Source organism: Varanus komodoensis, unplaced genomic scaffold (assembly GCF_004798865.1).
Source record: "Varanus komodoensis strain SLA01 unplaced genomic scaffold, ASM479886v1 scaffold11, whole genome shotgun sequence".
NCBI lineage: Eukaryota > Metazoa > Chordata > Lepidosauria > Squamata > Varanidae > Varanus > Varanus komodoensis.
The window spans coordinates 23,816,859-23,835,711 of record NW_025335317.1 but is presented as its reverse complement, the minus strand read 5'-3'; the positions used below and the strand labels follow the sequence as shown (position 1 = coordinate 23,835,711).

The 18,853-nt window shown below is 44.3% G+C and overlaps 1 protein-coding gene across 3 annotated transcripts in view; it reads right to left on the bottom strand.

Annotated features, from left to right (window-relative positions):
- PTEN (phosphatase and tensin homolog) overlaps positions 1–18,853 on the bottom strand; it is an 85,278-nt gene that overhangs the window by 44,153 nt on the left and 22,272 nt on the right. Inside the window, exons 3-4 of one of the 3 annotated variants that reach the window (XM_044420597.1) lie at positions 14,515–14,559; positions 4,670–4,713 (exon numbers count right to left, since the gene is read on the bottom strand). The exons of the other annotated variants lie outside the window; for them this stretch is intronic. Of the exons in view, the coding sequence (XP_044276532.1) occupies positions 4,670–4,713; positions 14,515–14,559 (89 nt within the window). The remainder of the gene's footprint in view (positions 1–4,669; positions 4,714–14,514; positions 14,560–18,853) is intronic. 3 annotated transcript variants of the gene reach the window in all.

Below are 18,853 nucleotides of genomic sequence, written 5' to 3'. Positions count from 1 at the left end.
CTTCCTTCCTTCCTTCCTTCCTTCCTTCCTTCCTTCCTTCCTTCCTTTAGAGTTTTTGTATGCCGTCCCATCGCTTATAGCCTTGGGACGGCTCACATAAACAAACATATACAAATACAGTTAAAACTCAGAAACACCCTGGCTGCACAATTAAAACCTATAGATACTAAGCATTATTAAAATATTTTTTTTAATAAAAAGGTCTTAGCTTGGCGCCGAAAAACAAATGACAGCGCCAGGCAGACCTCTCTGGGGAGCACATTCCACAGATGGGGCGCCACTGCAGAGAAAGCCCTCCTCTGGGTACTTTGCCTCCTGATGTCTCTCACGGAGGGCTCCTGAAGGAGAGCCTCTGTTGCCGATCTCAAGGGGCGGGAGGGCAAATAAGGAAGCAGGTGTTCCTTTAGGTATCCAGGTCCCAAGCCGTTAAGGGCTTTGTAGGTGATAACCAGCACCTTGAATTGAGCCCAGACTTCGATGGAGAGCCAGTGAAGCTGGTAGAGGACTGGGGTTATGTGAGAATAATGCCCAGTCCCCGTCAGCAACCTGGCTACTCTATTTTGCACCATCTGAAGTATCCGGATTGTCTTCAAGGGCAGCCCCACGTAGAGTGCGTTACATTAGTCCAACCGGGAAGTAACCAATGCATGTATCACTGTCGCTAGGCAGTCATCCTTCAGGTAGGGACGCAGCTGATGGATTAGTCGAAGCTGAAGGAAAGTGCTCCTCGCCACCACAGTCACTTGAGCCTCCAAAGACAGCTCTGGGTCGAGGAGCATTCCCAAGCTGCAGACTCCGTCCTTTGGAGGGAGTGCAACCCCATTCAGGACAAGGTCCAAGTCATCTATCCCGGAGCCCGAGCCACCCACTAACAGGACCTCCGTCTTATCTGGATTGAGCTTCAGTTTATTGGCCCTCATCCAGTCCATTACCTCGGCCAGGCACTGGTTCAGTACAGCCACTGCCTCACCTGGATTGGTTGAAAACGAGAGGCAGAGCTGGGTATCATCAGCGTACTGATGTTTCCGCAGCCCACACCTCCGGATGATCTCTCCCAGCGGTTTCATGTAGATGTTGAATAGCAAGGGGGACAAAATAGACCCCTGCAGTACTCCATGGCATAGCTGCCATGGCACAGAGATAAAGTCCCCCAGCACCACCTTCTGGAATCGGCCGTCGAGGCAGAAGCGGAACCACTGCCAAGCAGTGCCTCCTACTCCCAGCCCCCTTAGCCTATCCAGAAGGATACCATGGTCGATGGTATCGAAAGCCACTGAGAGATCCAGGAGAACCAACAGGGACGCACTCCCCGTCTCTCTCCCTGCACAGGTCATCATACAGGGTGACCAAGGCAGATTCAGTACCATACCCAGGTCTGAAGACAGACTGAAATGGGTCCAGATAATCAGTCTCATCCAAGAGAGCTTGGAGTTGTCCTGCCACCACCTGTTCTAACACCTTGCCCAAGAATGGGATGTTGGACGGTCTTTAGGACCGTCCTGACCACCGCCTCCTTTAGAGAGGCAGGCAACCAGCTGTTCCTCAGAGAGGCGTTGATGACCTCCAGGATCCAGGCACCAATCCCATGTTTGGCTTTGGACAGTAGCCACGATGGGCAAGGGTCAAGTAAACAGGTGGTGGGACGTACTTGCCCAAGCACCTTGTCCACACCATCAGGCCGCAATCACTGAAACTCAACCAACAATATATGACCAGACGGTAACACTGCCACCTCCCCTAGGGAATCTGAATCACTAGTGGAGTCCAGCTCGTGATGAATCTGAGCGACTTTCTCCTTGAAGTGCTGGGCAAAGTCGTCACAGCAGGTTATTGAGGGTGGTACAGGATCTTTCTTAGGGCCTGGATGTACCAGCCCCTGGACCACCCAAAAAAGCTCCGCTGGACGGCACTGTGAGGAGGCAATGGAAGTGGAGAAGAATTTCTTCTTCACTGCCCTCACCACCACAGCATACACTCGATAATGAGCTCTTTAGTGTGTTCGGTCAGATTCATCAGGAGATTTCCTCCACCTATGCTCTAGCCGTCTCCCAACCCGCTTCATCGCCCGTAATTCAGGTGTATACCAAGGGGATGAACAGGCTCTGCCAGGCAGGAGAGGACGCTTAGGAGCGATCATGCCAATAGCTCTGGCCATTTCCCCATTCCATAGTTCAACCAGAGCATCAACAGGAGCGCCAGCTTTATCAACCGGAAACTCCCTCAGAGCTTTCAGGAATCCATCAGGATCCATCCAGCTCCGAGGGCAGACCAAGACAATAGCGTCCACACCCTTACAGAGGGAAGGGCCACCATCAAGCTCGAACCTCACAAGGAAGTGGTCTGACCATGACAGGGGAGTCAAACATAAATTGCTCACCCTCAGATCACCCTCTTCCTGCCCTGTCGAGAAAACCAGGTCCAGCATGTGTCCACGTTCATGGGTTGGACTAATAACATGTTGAGACAGCCCCATGGCCGTCATGGAGGCCATGAAGTTCTGAGCCGCCCCAGTCAGAACAGTCTCGGCATGGAGACTGAAGTCCCCCAGGACCAGCATCCTGGGAGTCTTCAACACCAGGTCCAAGACGATCTCCGTCAGCTCAGGCAGGAGTCTGATGGGCAGAAGGGCACACGGTACACCAGCAGAATCCCCAATCTGTCTTGGTCGCCCAGCACCAGGTAGAGGCACTCTAGACCTGGTCTCAAGAGAACAGGAAGCCCCGCAAGGGTAAATGAAGCCCAATGAACTAAAGCGACCCCCCTCCCCTCCCCTCTGGGTGTGGCTGGTGCTGAACCAGATACCCGGACAGACACAGTTGAGAGAGGGACACGTCCCTACCCTCTCCCACCCAGGTCTCTGTGATGCAAGCCAGGTTGGCCCCCTCATCCACAATTAGGTCGTGGATGAGGGATGTTTTATTATGGACCGACCTGGCATTACGTAACAGCACCGTCAGGCCCGAGGGGAGGTTGATAAGCATACCTGGAACCTTCTGGCTGGGGGAATAACCAGAAAGAGGAACAGGTGTCAACCATCTGTCCCTCCTTCTTCTGTACTGACACATTAAACCCCTAATGCCATAATGATCATTACCCAAAACCACCCCAATGGCGGCGCCCACGCACTCCCCAGGCAACCCCATGGAAGCAGCCAGGTGTGAATCGATTAAAACAAACAGAGTAAAATCTAGATTAAAATACAATTAGAAACAGTAAAACCCCACAACCACCCGACTACAGAGGCCCACCCAACAGTGTCTATGGCCAGGCCAGCCCAGCCCCCACATGGCCCCAAACAGCGTCACCGCCCTTAGGCTGTCGCCCTCCGGCCACCAGCTGGCGAGTTAAAGCCACGGCCCCTCCCCTGCACCCTGCCCCCAGTCTGGCGCAGCTGCCACCCACGCCGGGGGGGGGGGCAGGAGCAGGGCACGTGGAGCACTCGCCAGTAGGTGGGAGCCTGCAGGCCAGCAGTGTCTCGGTGCCGGGGTGGACGCTGTCCGTCCCTTGGGGCAGCGCTGTCAGTGGGCAGGGCCTCGGGCAGCCGCGGCAGCGGTGGGGTCCTTGCAGGCGACGGTGGTGAGCTGTCCCTCCCTCCCGGAGCCAGCTCGGTCGCGGCCGGCAAGTTAAAGCCGCGGCCCCCTCCCCCGCGCAAACATTTTCCCACGTTTGCTGTGTCTCTCACATGCCTTTTTACAAACTCCAAATAGGCTTTGATATGGGTTTGTTTCAGCAGTGACTTTCTTCTCACCACTCTTCCATAACGCCCAGTTCTGTAGACCATCAGAGATATTGTTCCATGGGTAGTTTCTCCCATCTCTGCTGTGGATCACTCCAGCTCTTTCAGAGGTAGCACTGAACCTTTGCTAGGAATTTCTAATGAATACTCTCCTTCTCAATCACTGAGTTTTGGTTGATAGTTTTCTGTAGTTGAGTTGCAGTTCAGACATATTCTTGAAATTGCAGTAAATTTTTTAATAATGGTGCTCTGGAGGATGTTTACGGCTTTGGATTTTTTAAGTAATTCAAACCTGAATGGCTCCTTCAAAATTTATTCCAGAGTTATTTTGATAGCTCCTTGGCTTCCATTATGCTGTTTGTTCAGCTATGCATTCCAGCAAACTGAAGCCTTCTAGAAAGAAGTATATTTAATCTGAGATCATGGTGCACTATAATTCCACACAACTGGACTCTACTCAACTAGTTACTTCAAAGTATGTAACTTCTGGAAACAGTAGCTTGCCCCAGCAGTTATTTTGGCATGTCACAGCAAAGGGAATGAATATTTATATATACAACATGTGCTAGTTGTTTTTGGTTACTTAACTTTTGTGCCACAATTAAGATAATTTGCACCTTCTTACTGGTATCTTCTGTACATCAAGTGGCAGCAATGCCAATTAAATCAATTTCAATTGAAGGCTGTAACACAACAAACTGTGGAAAAATCAAGGTGGGTGAATGCTTCTGTAAGGTACTATGCATGGAAGAGACAAAATGATGTTTGAAAGATAAATTCCATACAATTGATTATTTTTATTACATAAAATATAGAATAACAAACTAATAAGGAATCTGTGATTTGTTACCACCTGGTTTAAGCACTTTTAGTGGTCTATTATGTTTCTTAGCTTATTAGGAATACATTTCAATGTGACAGAACAAACCATACCTCTGCAGTTAAATTTGGCCGTGTCGTAATGTCGTTCAGCACATCTGAAAGAAAGATTGTAATACATGAAGTACAAATACAATATGTACCAAGGGGACAAATGTACTGCATTTAAAAGCCCTTTAAAACTTAGTTATGATATCCATGGGGGGAGCAAATACAAACAACACATCTGTTGAGCTTCATAGTTAAATATATAGAAATATTGTATATTGTAACCACGTAGATAAATACAAATGCAGTTGAAAACAGAATTTAATGTGTCTTTCCTAATGTGGTGCCCTTCAGACTAGGGAACTCTCTGCATCCCAAGCCATTTGAGCCACTAACACAGAGGTAGGCTCCAAGTTGGGGAAGTCTGAGCTAAACTGAATCTTTTCTTTAAAAATCCTTAAAAATATATGGACACATGTATATGGTACACACAAGTCAATATACAGTAATCAGGAAAAACCCGGTGTGCACCAGACTACAACAGGGTACAGCAGATTTGGCTTGGGAAGATCTGGGTTCATAATCCCCAGTATGCCCTTGGGCTCACTGAATGATGCTAGAATCATCTGAGAAGTCTAGTGTATCAACCAGAAAGTGACGAAGCAGCTCATCCTTTATTAATCCAGTACAGACTTGCTCATTAGGGATCAGGAACAGATTATATGTTTATGTATTTAAACTTTTTGGTGAGTTTGTTCTTTTCCTGTATGAATTACCATATGTCCTGTGAGGATAAATGTAACAGACTGACAGTATCCTGAACAAGTGATGTGATACCTCATTTACTTGCATCCCACCCAATACTGCCCCCCTCAAAAAAGGTGAGTCAGAACAATAATTTGGACCAATTGTGTCATATTGGAAGTCTGCTATCATGGTAATTGGCTAATGCTCAGAACTTGTTCAAGCCCAGGAGAAGAGCACAGTTTCACTATAGAAGCATCTACTACTCTGGCCTAACAGTTAGGCACAAGTGACTAAGACATACTGAATTCCTATTAAGTAAAGCTGTTTTGTAGCTTGATTTAGTATATGGTTATGAAGGCTTTCCATCTTCTCCAACATGATTCATTAGCTTGTATGTCCCCTCCCTCTCACACACACACACACACACACACACACACACAGAGGTGTTTGCAAATATTTACCACATCTACATTCAAAGCAAACTAATATTCTAACTTCCTTACTCTATAGTAAATAAGTTTTTTAAAAAATCACAGAGAAGGCTTGTGTCACAGAAGAGTTCAAAACTTCAAAGGGATGGAGATAGGGAACAGACCAGGTGGTTACACTTAAAGAAGGGATTTAGAGGGCCTAGAAATCTCAAGGTTTAACCGAGTAATTTTCATCTTTAGATTATCAAGTGCTAAAAGCCCAAGGATGCCAGAGAAGGCCAGGCTGAATTGCATGCAAGAGGCATTGGTATGTGGTTTGACAATTACTCCACTGGTCAGCTGATCAGCTAGGAGCAAAATGATGAGATTTGAAAGTGCTTTGGAGGGCTTCTCTTCAGTGACTCCTGCCTGCCACAAGTTGAAGAACAGCTGTCCCCCTGCCAGTGTTTATGTAGACTGCAAAAGTAGTACAGTCAGCCCTCTATGTTAGCAGGGGTCAGGGGCACAGGACCCCTGTAAAAGTGGAAATATCTTTAGACCCCCCCCCCCAAACCTTAACTCTTAATACTGTTGATCTGGACCGCTGATCTGGACCGCTTCTTCCTCTCTGTGTGTCTTCATGCCTACAGTAAAGGCTTCAGGAATGTCCCTTTCTGTTTTCTTGATATATCGTACATAGCAGCGTATAAGACCACCCCAATTTTGTTCCTTCCTAGTTTTGGTTTCAAGGGCCATCTTATATGCTGATATATACAATAATCAGCCAGGAGGTGTTTCAGAAAAATACCCAAATATATTGGGTATTTTCTCATCTACATGTGTTTGCTGCAATTTTCCTCAGTAGGCCACACTTTTTAAAAAAATTCCATTTAATTACTGATGGTGAACCCACAAATAATCAAATCCGTGAAAGTTAAATCCACAAAAGCTGAAGTTCAACTGTATATGTAATTAGAGTAGTGAGAGGGCTAGTTTTCTTATTTTCTGTCATAGTGGTGAAACAAGATTTTAGAATTGTAGGGGACGTGGGATTGGCTATACCTAGAGTACATGTAGTTGCTGTGATCCACCATCTTTTTTTCCTTGCCCCTTTTCACCCATTTTAACCTTTTAACCCTTCTTTCCCCCCATTTTATGCCAATAAAAGGATTTCTTATCCTCAAAGCTTCAGTGAGTGAAATGCTAATTTCACTGCCTTGGCTGGTAGGGTGGCCAAGGAAAGCTTAAGATTCTTCCCACCAAAAGGGCTGGGGGAAGAAGGGGATTTCCCTCAGCCGACCATAACAGCTTCTAAACTATTTGTGTAAGGCCATTTTATTTATATCAACTCAGCCAGATACTCAACATGACAGATCCACTAGATGAATCCAGGAACTGTCAGGAAGCCAACTGTTGGATGATGTGTAGTATCTTCTAAAAATCATATATTTAAAATGCAAATTATGTACACTGCTATTATTACATATGTGTGTGATGTATATAACTTATATAAAGAAGTGTGTTTCATTTTAAACACAAACAGATAAAATGAAATGTTTTTCATCCCTAGTAAGTAGGTCAAAAATACTAATTTATCATTGCAAACTACTATCAATATTTAATGACAGCATTAGGGAAGGTGCCCCCCACAACTTCAGTGGAAAATAATAGAAAACTGGTGAAATAGATGAGCAGATGTCAGTAAAACATGCAGTTCTTTGGGCTGCTGAAATGTCAGTTTTCATATCTTTCTTTGTTCTTTTCTTAACTTTAAACAATATATGCAAAGTACATGCACCTGCATCTAATTTTTTTAAAGGATTCCACTACTACGGTAAGTGTTAGTGTGCAAACACAGGCAATTTTCATCTGCTTGCTCCTCCCACTTTGTTACATGTCTCTTTTTGGCTATTTAGCTGAAGTGTTCAGGAAGGAGGAAAGGAGGCTGAAGCAGCTTCAGGATACTTCATAACCCGGCTGCTTGTCGCCTTCCCCCTCCATGCCCCCTTTTGCCCCTGTTCAAAGTTGGCTTCTTGACCTCTGTGAGCATGGTTATTTTTGCACCAGCTGTGAGGGCACAGGGGAGGGGAATTAGAGCTCTGATTCTCAGTAGCTCTGAGCACTGTCCCCAGCCTTGCAAATAAGTAACCTTACTATCTTGTAGGTCCTTAGACAATGTCTAGGGACCATATGATCATTTCCTCAATTATAGCAAATGCACTTAAACTTTCCCCCTTCCAATATTCAGGTCAAAATACGTATGTACTGGGAAAAATTAACACCTGGTTCTTCTAAAGAATTCATTCTTTACTAAATACAAATAAAATAAACAAGTTCAATTAGATTTCTCTAGCGCAGACGTGGGCAACTTCTGGCCTTCAGATGTTTTCACTGATGGCTCTCAACAGCTATAGCCAGCATAGTCAATGGTAAGGGAAAATGATAGCTGCTGTCCTCCAGATTCTTTGGCCTACACAATTCCTACTGCATCAGAAAATTTTGCCATTCAAACTGAAATGTTTCCTATGCAGATGACCTGATGGTAATTAATTTTCTAATTTGTATTAGAAAAATTTCTGGAAATTTTTCCAATTCAACATTTTCCAGAAAACTCACATTGCTATTTATTACAAGTGAAGTAACAGGGGATTTAATTAGTTATACACATTATTGGGGCACTTTGTCAATCATTTAACAAGTCTTATAATTTAATTTGTGTAAACTATTGTAGCTTTTAAATTTGGCTTTTAAATTCCGTATTGTATTTTTATATTGCTTTCATTGTTACTATATTTTGTATTGCATTTATTGTATTTTATCCACCGTTCTGAACCACCTAGTTGGTATAGAAATATAAAGCAGAAGTGCAGTCATAATTTTATGCATGAACTTCAGGACAAAAGATGAAGGATCCTAAGCTACACCCAAGGAATTTTAAAAATATTAGCAGAGTGGGGATAAGTGAAGTAGACTCATGCAATACTCCAGGTAACTTAAGCTGTTGAACCAGCTGCAGATCTTCCTAGACAGGAATAGTCTGACTGTAGTTATCCACAATCTTCCTCCAGATTAGTTTACTGCAATCTATCATATGTGAGGCTAGTCTTTAAGTCTGTTCAACAACTTCAGCCTGTTCAAAGCATGGCAATTTGATTACAAAGACAGGCTGATTTAATCACATTACCTATGCTGAAAATCTTTAATGGGTCCCTGTGTTTTTCTGAGCACAATTCAAGATAATTATTTTGGTCCTAAACACCCTATGTGTTATGGGCCCTGAGAGTTAATAAATATAATATTTGTGGAACCACCTCATCCTCTATGAACCCACATTTATGTAAAAAAAAAAAACTTTTTAAAGGTGATTGGGATCATGTGTTATTTGTCTGCTTTGCTTATCTGAAACTTTTTCTTTTTAATGTTTATGTTCTGTTAGGTTTCTTTTTCTATTATTTTATTACATTTTTGAGTGTAGACTATTATAGATATTTTAATACAAAAGCAGTATATATTTTAAAATAAACAAAATCTATCAGGTCCAATAAAAATGCATTTAGGAGAACTATGGATGGATACAACTCTTTATTTATATCTAAGAAAGGTAGGTTACCATACTGGTAACTGTCATTCTTCAAGTGGTCATCTGTGCATTCACATATGTGGGCTCTGTATGCATATGTGGAGCTGTTTTAGGAAGACTCCAAAGCTGAATAGTATTCGTCAGGAGGCAGGCCCATGGACACACCTAGCATGAACATGGGGCTCCTGCTGAGATCTCAGTTGTGTGAGACCACCATATAAATGAACATCTGAATAGGAGGCATGTCAACACCGTGTCAGAAATATGTATATGATACCAGAGGGGGTGCTGGGTGGGTATGTGCAAATGCACAGATGACCACTTGAAGAAGTCACAGGTAAGGAGGCCTGCCTTTATTCTTCTTGGTCTCTGTGCATCACACATGTGGGCGACTGTCAAGCTTATCTTATGGGGGAGGCTGGTGTTGCTCAGTGAAGAAGAGGGGTAAGGACAGCTCTAGCAAATGTGCAGTCCTCTCCAGCTCGAACATCGAGATGATAACAACAAATGAAGGTCAAGGAATTTGACCATGTCGCTGCTCTAGAGAGGTCGGTGAAAGACACTCCTGCATATAGGGCTGTGGAGGTCAAAGTAGCTCAGACAGAATATGCTCTAACAGAGCCAGGCAGATAGAGACCAGAGAGTTTATACGCCAGAGGTATAGGGTGGACTATCCATTTAGACAGCTTCTGGGAGGGAATAGGCATTCCACAGTGTGGGCCACCCTATGAAATAAAGAGTCTCTATGACTGTTTGATGGATTGAGTCCTGGATTTATAGAAAGCTAATGCCCTATGGACATCTAGAGAATAGAGGGTCAGTTCTATAGTGTTGGAAAAATTCTAAAAGAAAGCCAGTAGGACAATGGTCTCATTGATATGGAAGGAAAAGATTAGTAGGAAAGTAGGGTCAGGGCACAGTACAACCTTGTCCTTATGAAAGGCGATATAAGGAGGGTCAATTCAAAGAGCAGCGAGTTCACTGGCTTGGCAGGCAAAGGTAATGGCTATCAAGAAGACAGTTATCCAAGAGAGAAGGTAGAGATCTGTCGAAGTCATAGTTTCAAACAGAGACTTGGTGAGAGCATGAAGGACAACGGAAAGGCTCCAGGACAGAGGAGGTCATTTGAGAGATGAATGAAGGTCCCATTGGAGAGGTCTAGTAGATGGGGGAACCAGTGTTGTCTGGCCACCAGGGCATTATAAAGATGGAGTCCATGCGATCTTGAGAGGTCCTCATGAGGACTTTAGGAATTAGGGGAAACGGATGGAAGAGTTAGAATTGGTTCCCATTCTAGGACAGGAGAAAGACATCTCCCAACGATTGGGTGCTACTGAACAAAAAGTGAACAAAAAGGGTCACAAACATTGTTGTGCTGCATAGCAAATAGGCCCACCTGGGGGATGCACAGACTGGTGGAATGAGGCTTGGTCCTTGTATCAAACGATGTTAGAAACCAAAGCTGGAGAGGTCTTATATGTAGTCGAGCCAGAGGAATGCCTGGAATTGATGAAGACATTAGGCCAAGGCTGCGCAGGACCATTGTGGTGGTCACTGAATAAGCATTGATAAGGGAAGTGACCTATCTGGTCAAAGTAGATAATCCATCCTGGGATAAAAAGGCCTTCACAGAGGTGGAACTGAGTCAAGCTCTGATGAAGTGGATCAGCTGTGTAGGAAAAAGGCAAGATTTAGTTGGATTAATGTGCAGACTGAGTTGTTTAAGTAGAGAATATGTGAAGTCAGTGGCTTGTGGAGAGGCTTCTCTGAATGAACCTATTATGAGCCAGTCATCTAGATAGGGATATATGTGGATATATGTGGACCTCATTGAGGTGAAGGTAGGCACAAAAACGGCCATGCATTTTGTAAATACACGGGGTGCACTTGCCAGGCCAAAGGAGAGGATGGTGAACAGGAAGGGTTCATCATTCATCTGAAAGCAAAGGAAATGCCATCGGGCCTCCTCATTCAAAATATGAAAATAAGCATCCTTAAGGTCTACAGACATAAACCAAACACCTTTGCAGAGTAGTGGGAGAATAGTGTGGCAGATCTGAGACAAGGGATCTTGATGCTTAGTCTGTGTAGCAGAATGATGGCATGTAGCAGTAGGCTGTGGTTTGTATGGGTGCCACTTATGAGAGGTGTGGCATCTTGAAGGTAGTATCTGATTCAGACCCATGCAACAGACGGTTTTTCTTGCCTTTTGGACAGAGTCCATATGATCATAAGTGGTTTCATGGAATACACCTACCCCATCAAATGGCTTATCTTCAGTTCTTGCCTTGTGTTTCAACAGAGAGGCCAGAAGATCAAAGCAAGCAAAGCAACAAAGACCTATCACCCCTATCATATTTTGGGCTCTGCATTCCGCCGGATGTCACACGGTATGGATTTCCTGTCTGGCCAGGTGAGTAGCCTCCTTTTTAATTTCATTGGCCAAGTTTGGGGCATCTTTAGGAAGAGATGAGCAAAGGAATGCTACTCTATCTGATAGCATCAGATATCTGGCCATGGTGGGTTGATAATTTGCTATCTTGATGGAAAGAGCCACGGAAGAGTAAAAGTGGTGACCAACTGCGTCAGATGGGGTGGAATGTTCTCTTCCCGAGTGGCTTTGAGAGGACTCAGCAAAAATGGAATTGGATTGAAGATGCTGAAACAGAAATGCAGCATTTTTCTCTTTAACTCAATACACTCAGCCGTCTGAGTGGGATGGTGTAACATGGTGTCCTGCAACAGCAGGGGGTTGGACTTGATGGCCTTCATGGTCCCTTCCAACTCTTCTATTGTAAGTCTTCTTCTATTCTATGATTCTATATTTTTGATTTGTCAAGTCACCCTTCTGGAAGAGCCATTGATGTGGCTGGAGAATTCTATTCATGGTGCGCTGCTTCAAGGAGCATGAGTAAGAGTAGAATAGTAACTGGGCCAGCTGCCTCAGCACAGACCACCTCAAAAACTGGATCTTTTGCCCTGGTAGGTTCTTGTTTAGGATTGAGTCTAAAGCTATGTGCCATATGGAGGACTTGAGGAGAAAATAGACCAGTCTTCTGAAGTGTAGGAAAAAATCGTGCCTCAGTACCGGTGTATCAGGGAGTATGTAAGAGCATCAGTCTGGAAAGAATATATCTGAGATGGATGTATGGTACCCACGTTCAGAATGAGTATGCTCAATTAAGTCTGGGCAATGGCTGGGCAAGCTAGAGTGAGGCAGTCTGTCACAGAATGGAACTAATTGTCTAGAATCTGTAGAAAGCCAGGAAAGTGTTACAGCAAAGTGGCCCGGGAAGAATATCAAATCCAGTCAGGTCCAATGAGGTCCTCCATGCCTAGAGTTGACTGAGCCAGCGATCCCTACAGTACTCCATATCAAAGTCATCTTAATGTGGAGGGGGTGTTTGATGGGTTCTGTGGTTTTTGTTAGAGGCCAGAGATTGAGTGTGGTAGTGGGGTCAAGGCTGCTTGGTATGGAGAAAAACACTTAGAAGGTACAGGAGAGATGCCTTTCTGAACCAAAAACAGGTATGGGCGTAGTATTACTGCAGGCGATGGGTCGCAAAGACAAGTACTTTTCAGATGCTGAGACTGAGGTTCTTGTTTTGATTTCAATGTTGGGGCAAAAGGGTGGCTTGGATCTTGGGTCAGCACTGTGTCTTCAGTACACAGGAGGCCAGTAACAGGACGAATGTCCAAGTGTTTCTGAGTATGTTCACTATTCTTCTTCTCTTTAGTAAGGGTGAGTGATTTTGGAGCCTTACTCTACTCTTTTTGTCTGATTTTTTTTTCAACTTCCCCATCTTTGGTACTTTTGATGGAAGAGGATCTAAGTTTTCATCAATATTAAAGGAAACAGAAGTACCCAAGGTGAACGGTTAGGCATTGTCCACATGGAGGGTGAACCTTGACAATTCGGCTTTTAAGTGATCTGCTCAATGTTTTCTTGCCTGTTTGGTGAAAGCCTGGCAATGGTAGCAGGTGTCAATGACATGAGTTTCTCCCAGACAAAAAAAGCACAGAGACTGACTGTCTGTAGGAGGAAGTTTACTGCCACATGTCATGCTATTGTGAAAAAGTGCTTTGAGCACCATTTTGTCTATTCAATGAAGGTGAAGGGAAAGAAGAAGGTGAGAATAATTATATTATTCTCTCTCTCTCTCTATCAAGAGGATAAATGGTGAGAAGAACCTGATAATACAGGAATCTAAAAGTAGTCGAGAGACGAACAACTTTGCGAAATAAGTGGAGGAGGAACTTTCCAATGCACTCATTATGGTGGCTGAAGAAGAACTGAGATCACAGTGGGAGTCCTGCCTTCACACTAAGTGTGTTTATGGGCTGGCTTCCCGCCTAAGAATAAATCAGCTTTGGAATCTTCCTGAAACAACTCCACGCATGCACGCAGAGCCCACATGTGTGATGCACAGAGACCAAGAAGAATAAAGATTTCTTCCACTGAATAAAAGAAATTTTGATTCTAACTCAACACTGCCAAAATGCTTGGTCTAGTAAACTACCAGAATACAAAACAAGGATCTCTTTCAGTTGATCAAAATCTCAACTGTTCCAGACCAGAAACCTCATAATTATGCAATATATGTAATTTCTTCAACATAGCAATAAATTCAGAAAAGCATTTGTACTTGCAAGATACATTCATTATACATTAGGATTATATAAAGAAAAACATATATCTGGTATATTAGCATAAAGTATTTGGTTAATACATATTCCCCTTTAAAAATTCTAAAAATGATGGCTCAAACATTATTCAGTATATTATTGTTTCTCCCTAGTTTACCATAAGCCCTAGAATCCTTGACAATGACATTCTACATAGCATGGTAAGAGTTGTCTGAAAAAATGTTTTTGACTTTGTAATAAAACAAAACATAATGCATCAACATGAAAATTAAATCATTAAATCAACAGAAACTATCTGGATGAACTGCTTTATCAGAATGTTACAGGCTGTAAAATGGGCTGTCTGCCAATCTATTTAATATTGATCTGGACCATTAACAACTTGCTTATCAAATGAACTAAAAATACTTACTTTCAATTTTAAAATAATATTTAACTCAGCATAATAGTTAAATTCTATTTTAATACAACCCCCATTACATATGAGTAATATTTAAGGTTGAGATATATATAAGAAGCATACTTACAGATTGTATATCTTGTAATGGTTTTTATGTTTTGAATCCAAAAACCTTAAAGGAAAATACAGGTCAAACATATTTGATACCATTCTTTTACAATGCTGTTCAAAAATCAATATAGATCTAAAACTAAACACTGACACCATTTTTTTAGTGCATTGCATGCAAATGTAGTAACTTGTACTGCTGCTCTCTACTCAGACAAGCTATTCCTAAGACCTACTAATATCTGCCAGAGTGTCAGATTGTAATTGCATATTTTAATACTAAGAAGCATTCCTCTTATTTAAGCTGAGCTGTAACACTATCTAGCAGGTGTTATTTTAAGGAGTCTTGTTTTAACACAAATGATAATTAAAATTCATAATAACAATTTTAAATTTTATAAAATCAACCTCAAACAGACATTTTAAGCCCAGTTCAGATGGCAAAACTGAAATAGCACAATTTTTGAATTCATCGAAGAACACACCAGTATCTTACCCACATATTATAAATTCAGCTCCAAATCCAATAGGAATTACTTCCAAGGAAAAAAGCAGGTTGCTTACCTGTAACTGATGTTCTTCGAGTGGCCATCTGTGCAGTCACACATACGGGTGCTGCACCTGCACAGTGCCTTTGGCCAGAAGATTACAAGCTAATGGTTTATTTTGGCGGGAAAAAGCCCCGCTCCCCCTCCCCCACAGCCTATAAAGAGCGGAGCATCCACCATTTTGTTCAGTCTTTGACGACCGAACGGACGCCCTCTTGTGGAAAAAATGACTTGTAAATGAGTTCTATTGTAAACAGTATCGGTACCGAGAGAACAATGAATATCGGTACCAAGAAACAATGATAACATTCAATAAGGACAGAGGTCCACTCACTGACACTGAGCGGGGCCAGTGGGTGGGTTGTGTGACCGCACAGATGGCCACTCGAAGAACATCAGTTACAGGTAAGCAACCTGCTTTTCTTCGTCGTGGCCTCTGTGCATCACACATATGGGTAGATTAACAAGCTTACCATAACGGAGGAGGGAAGGTGTCCTCAACAAAGAACAGATGAAAGAACGGCTCTGCCGAAGGAACAATCTTGTTGAGCGCGGACGTCTAAGCAGTAATGTTTGGCGAAAGTGCAAGGATTCGCCCAAGTAGCAGCTCTACATACATCGTCCATTGGTATTCCCAATGTGAAGGCCGATGAGGTAGCCACAGCCCTAGTCGAATGGCCTTGAGGGGTAGTGGGCAAGTCGATATTGCCCAGTTGGTAAGACAGGGTGATGGTATGAACTATCCACTTAGAAAGTCTCTGCAGAGTGACAGGGGTACCTTGGCCCCTGGTAGCATATTTAATGAAAAGTCTATGTGAACGTTGGATAGACTCAGTCCTGGATCTGTAGAATGCTAAACAGCGTCGAATGTCAAGTGAATGTAATGTCTTTTCTAACGGAGTAGATGGAGCCAGAAAAAAGGCAGGTAAAATAATATCTTGCCCCATGTGAAAGGATGTGGATACCTTAGCCAGAAAAAATGGATCAAGCCGCAGGACAACCTTTTCTCTATGAAAATTGAGATAAGGTGGGCCTACACGCAAAGCGCAGAGTTCACTGGCCCTCCAGGCTGAGGTAACCGCAACTAGGAATGCTGTCTTCCATGAGACAAGATGTAAATCAACTATGGCCAACGGTTCGAAAGTAGCTCTCATAAGCGCTTGCAGAACAACAGAGACTCCAGATGGGCATTACTGGTCTGATCGACAGATTCAGATTATAAAGTCCCTTCAAAAACCTTTTAATAGTAGGTTGGGAGAAAATGGACAAACCGTCCACCATACCCCGATGATAAGCGATGGCCGCCATATATACTTTAATCGAAGATGGTTTCAGTCCAGAGTGGTGTAATTCCAGGAGGAACTGAAGAATTTGAGGAACTGACGATGTAAATGGAGAGAATGAACGAGAGTCAGCAAAGGCGGAGAAACGCTTCCATTTAGCTTTGTAAGACCTCCGTGTAGAAGGCTTTAAAGCGGAGTCCAATATGCATTGAATGTCCGGATGAAAGGCTGTCGGATTTGATGGCACAGTAGTCGGATCCGACAGTGCTGGTGCAGTGCCGTCCCCAGCGGATTCGGAGGTTGCAACTGTGCTGGGTTCGAAAGTAGAGTTCGAACCTTTTGAAGTAGTTGTCGGTGTAGATGTAACGAGGACAGTAGTGGATTCGAAGGTTGGATTCGAACCCCTTGGAGTAGTGACTGGTAGAGACATAGTGAAGTCAGCTGTCGGATTCGCCACGCTGTTAGTTTTAATGATAATATATCTAGGTGACGAAGTGCGCCGTCTTTCTGGGTTATCAAGAATGGGAGCGGTGGAAGATGTAGGTATTCCCCGTGAGAAATGTCCAGCAGTGTGGGAAACCAAGGTTGGCGTGGCCACCAAGGAGTAATTAGTATCCCTGTGGCCTGATCGCAAACAGTCTTCGCTATGACTCTCATCACCAGCGGAATTGGTGGGAAGGTGTAGAAATTCAGATTGTTCCATGGAATCATGAAGGAGTCCCCTAGGGATTCGTGTCCGATTCCTGCTCTCGAGCAGAAAGTCGCACACACCTTGTTCTGTTGTGTGGCGAACAAGTCCACGTCGGGGAACCCCCAGCGATGGAAAAGGTCATCGCGTGTCTGGGGGTCCAGTTCCCATTCGTGAGAGATGAGCATGCGCCTGCTGAGAAGATCTGCTTCCACGTTGTCCGTACCTGCCAGATGGACTGCTATTATCGTAATATCTCTCGAAATGCACCAGTCCCAGATCTGCATAGAAAGTCTGGCCAGGGTTGGAGACTTCGTCCCGCCTTGCTTGTTCAGATAAAAAATGGTGCCTATGTTGTCTGATGTTATCTGAACAACCCAATGTTGAAGAACATCTTCGAAAGAGCGTAGGGCTTTGAACACTGCCAACAATTCCAGGAAGCTGATATGCTTCGTGGATTCTTGACGAGTCCACGTGCCTTGAGTATACAGGCTGGAGCATATCGCTCCCCAACCTAGAAGAGACGCGTTGGTACCGACTGTAATCGATGGGCCTCGGGACCTGAAGGGGACCCCAACAGTCAGATTGGTCGGGTTCGACCACCATATTAGCGAATGGAGGACCGAGGATGGGACTCGAAGGAGTTTCAATGGTGGATCCCTCTGTGGGTGGAACACTTTGTTGAAAAACAGCTGCAACGGACGGAGTCGCAGTCTGGCATGCGGCACCACTAAACCGGTGGAAGCCATATGTCCTAGAAGTCTCTGGATGGACTTCGCCGGAACCAATCTGTCTCGTCACATTTGATCAACATGGCAAGCGAGAGTCAGTTGTCTGTCCCGAGGGAGAAACGTCTTCTCCAGCGTGGAATCCAAGTGGGCTCCAATGAACGTAAGCTTCTGTACCAGAAGGAGAGAAGATTTCTCAGTATTAATGCAAAGGCCCAGGTCGTCCAATAAGGCGCAGGTAATACAGATAGAAGTGAGGAGCGCTTCCCTGGACCTGGAGACTAGGAGCCAGTCATTGAGGTAAGGATAAACTTGTATGCCCTGGAGGCGCAGATAAGCACAGACAGGGGCCATGCATTTAGTAAACACCCTCGGAGCGGTAGCCAAACTGAAAGGTAGAACCATGAATTAGTAGAAATTGGGGGCAACAGCAAAACGAAGGAAACGTCTATATTTGGGATGGATTACAATATGAAAATAGGCGTCCTTCAAGTCCAATGAGGCGAACCAGTCCTCTTTCCTAAGCAGCGGCAAAATATTTTGGAGGGTGGTCATTCGAAACTTCCTCGTCACGATGAATCGATTCAGACCGCATAAGTCCAAAATCGGACGTAGGCCACCGTCCCGTTTGGGAACGGTAAAGTATCTAGAATAGAATCCGTGATGCCCGTCATATTGAGTTACTTGACGAATCGCTCCTTTACGAAGAAGTTGTTGTATTTCATCGAGCAGTACTGGTGTGCAAGATGTAAACCGAATCGGACTCGATGGAGGAATGGTGTCGAATTCTATCCTATAGCCGTGCTGTATGATAGATAATATCCATCCATCAGATGTGATGGACTCCCAAATGGGGAGTCGGCTTCGCAGCCGGTCCCCAGATGAGAGGGGGGTGGGTATAGGATAGGGTAGAGGAATGGTTCGCCAGTCCCGTCAACACTGCTTCCTGTTATCATATCGGCGACGGCCCTGCTGGTAGCGTTTCTGGGGCTGTTGTCGACGGCGCTGCTGCTGTTGCCTGTGCTGAGGCTGTTGCCTGGGATGATACGGCTGTCTGTAGGGCGGACGGTTCCATGGCCACTTACGCCTCGGAAGCGACTGGAGCTCCATT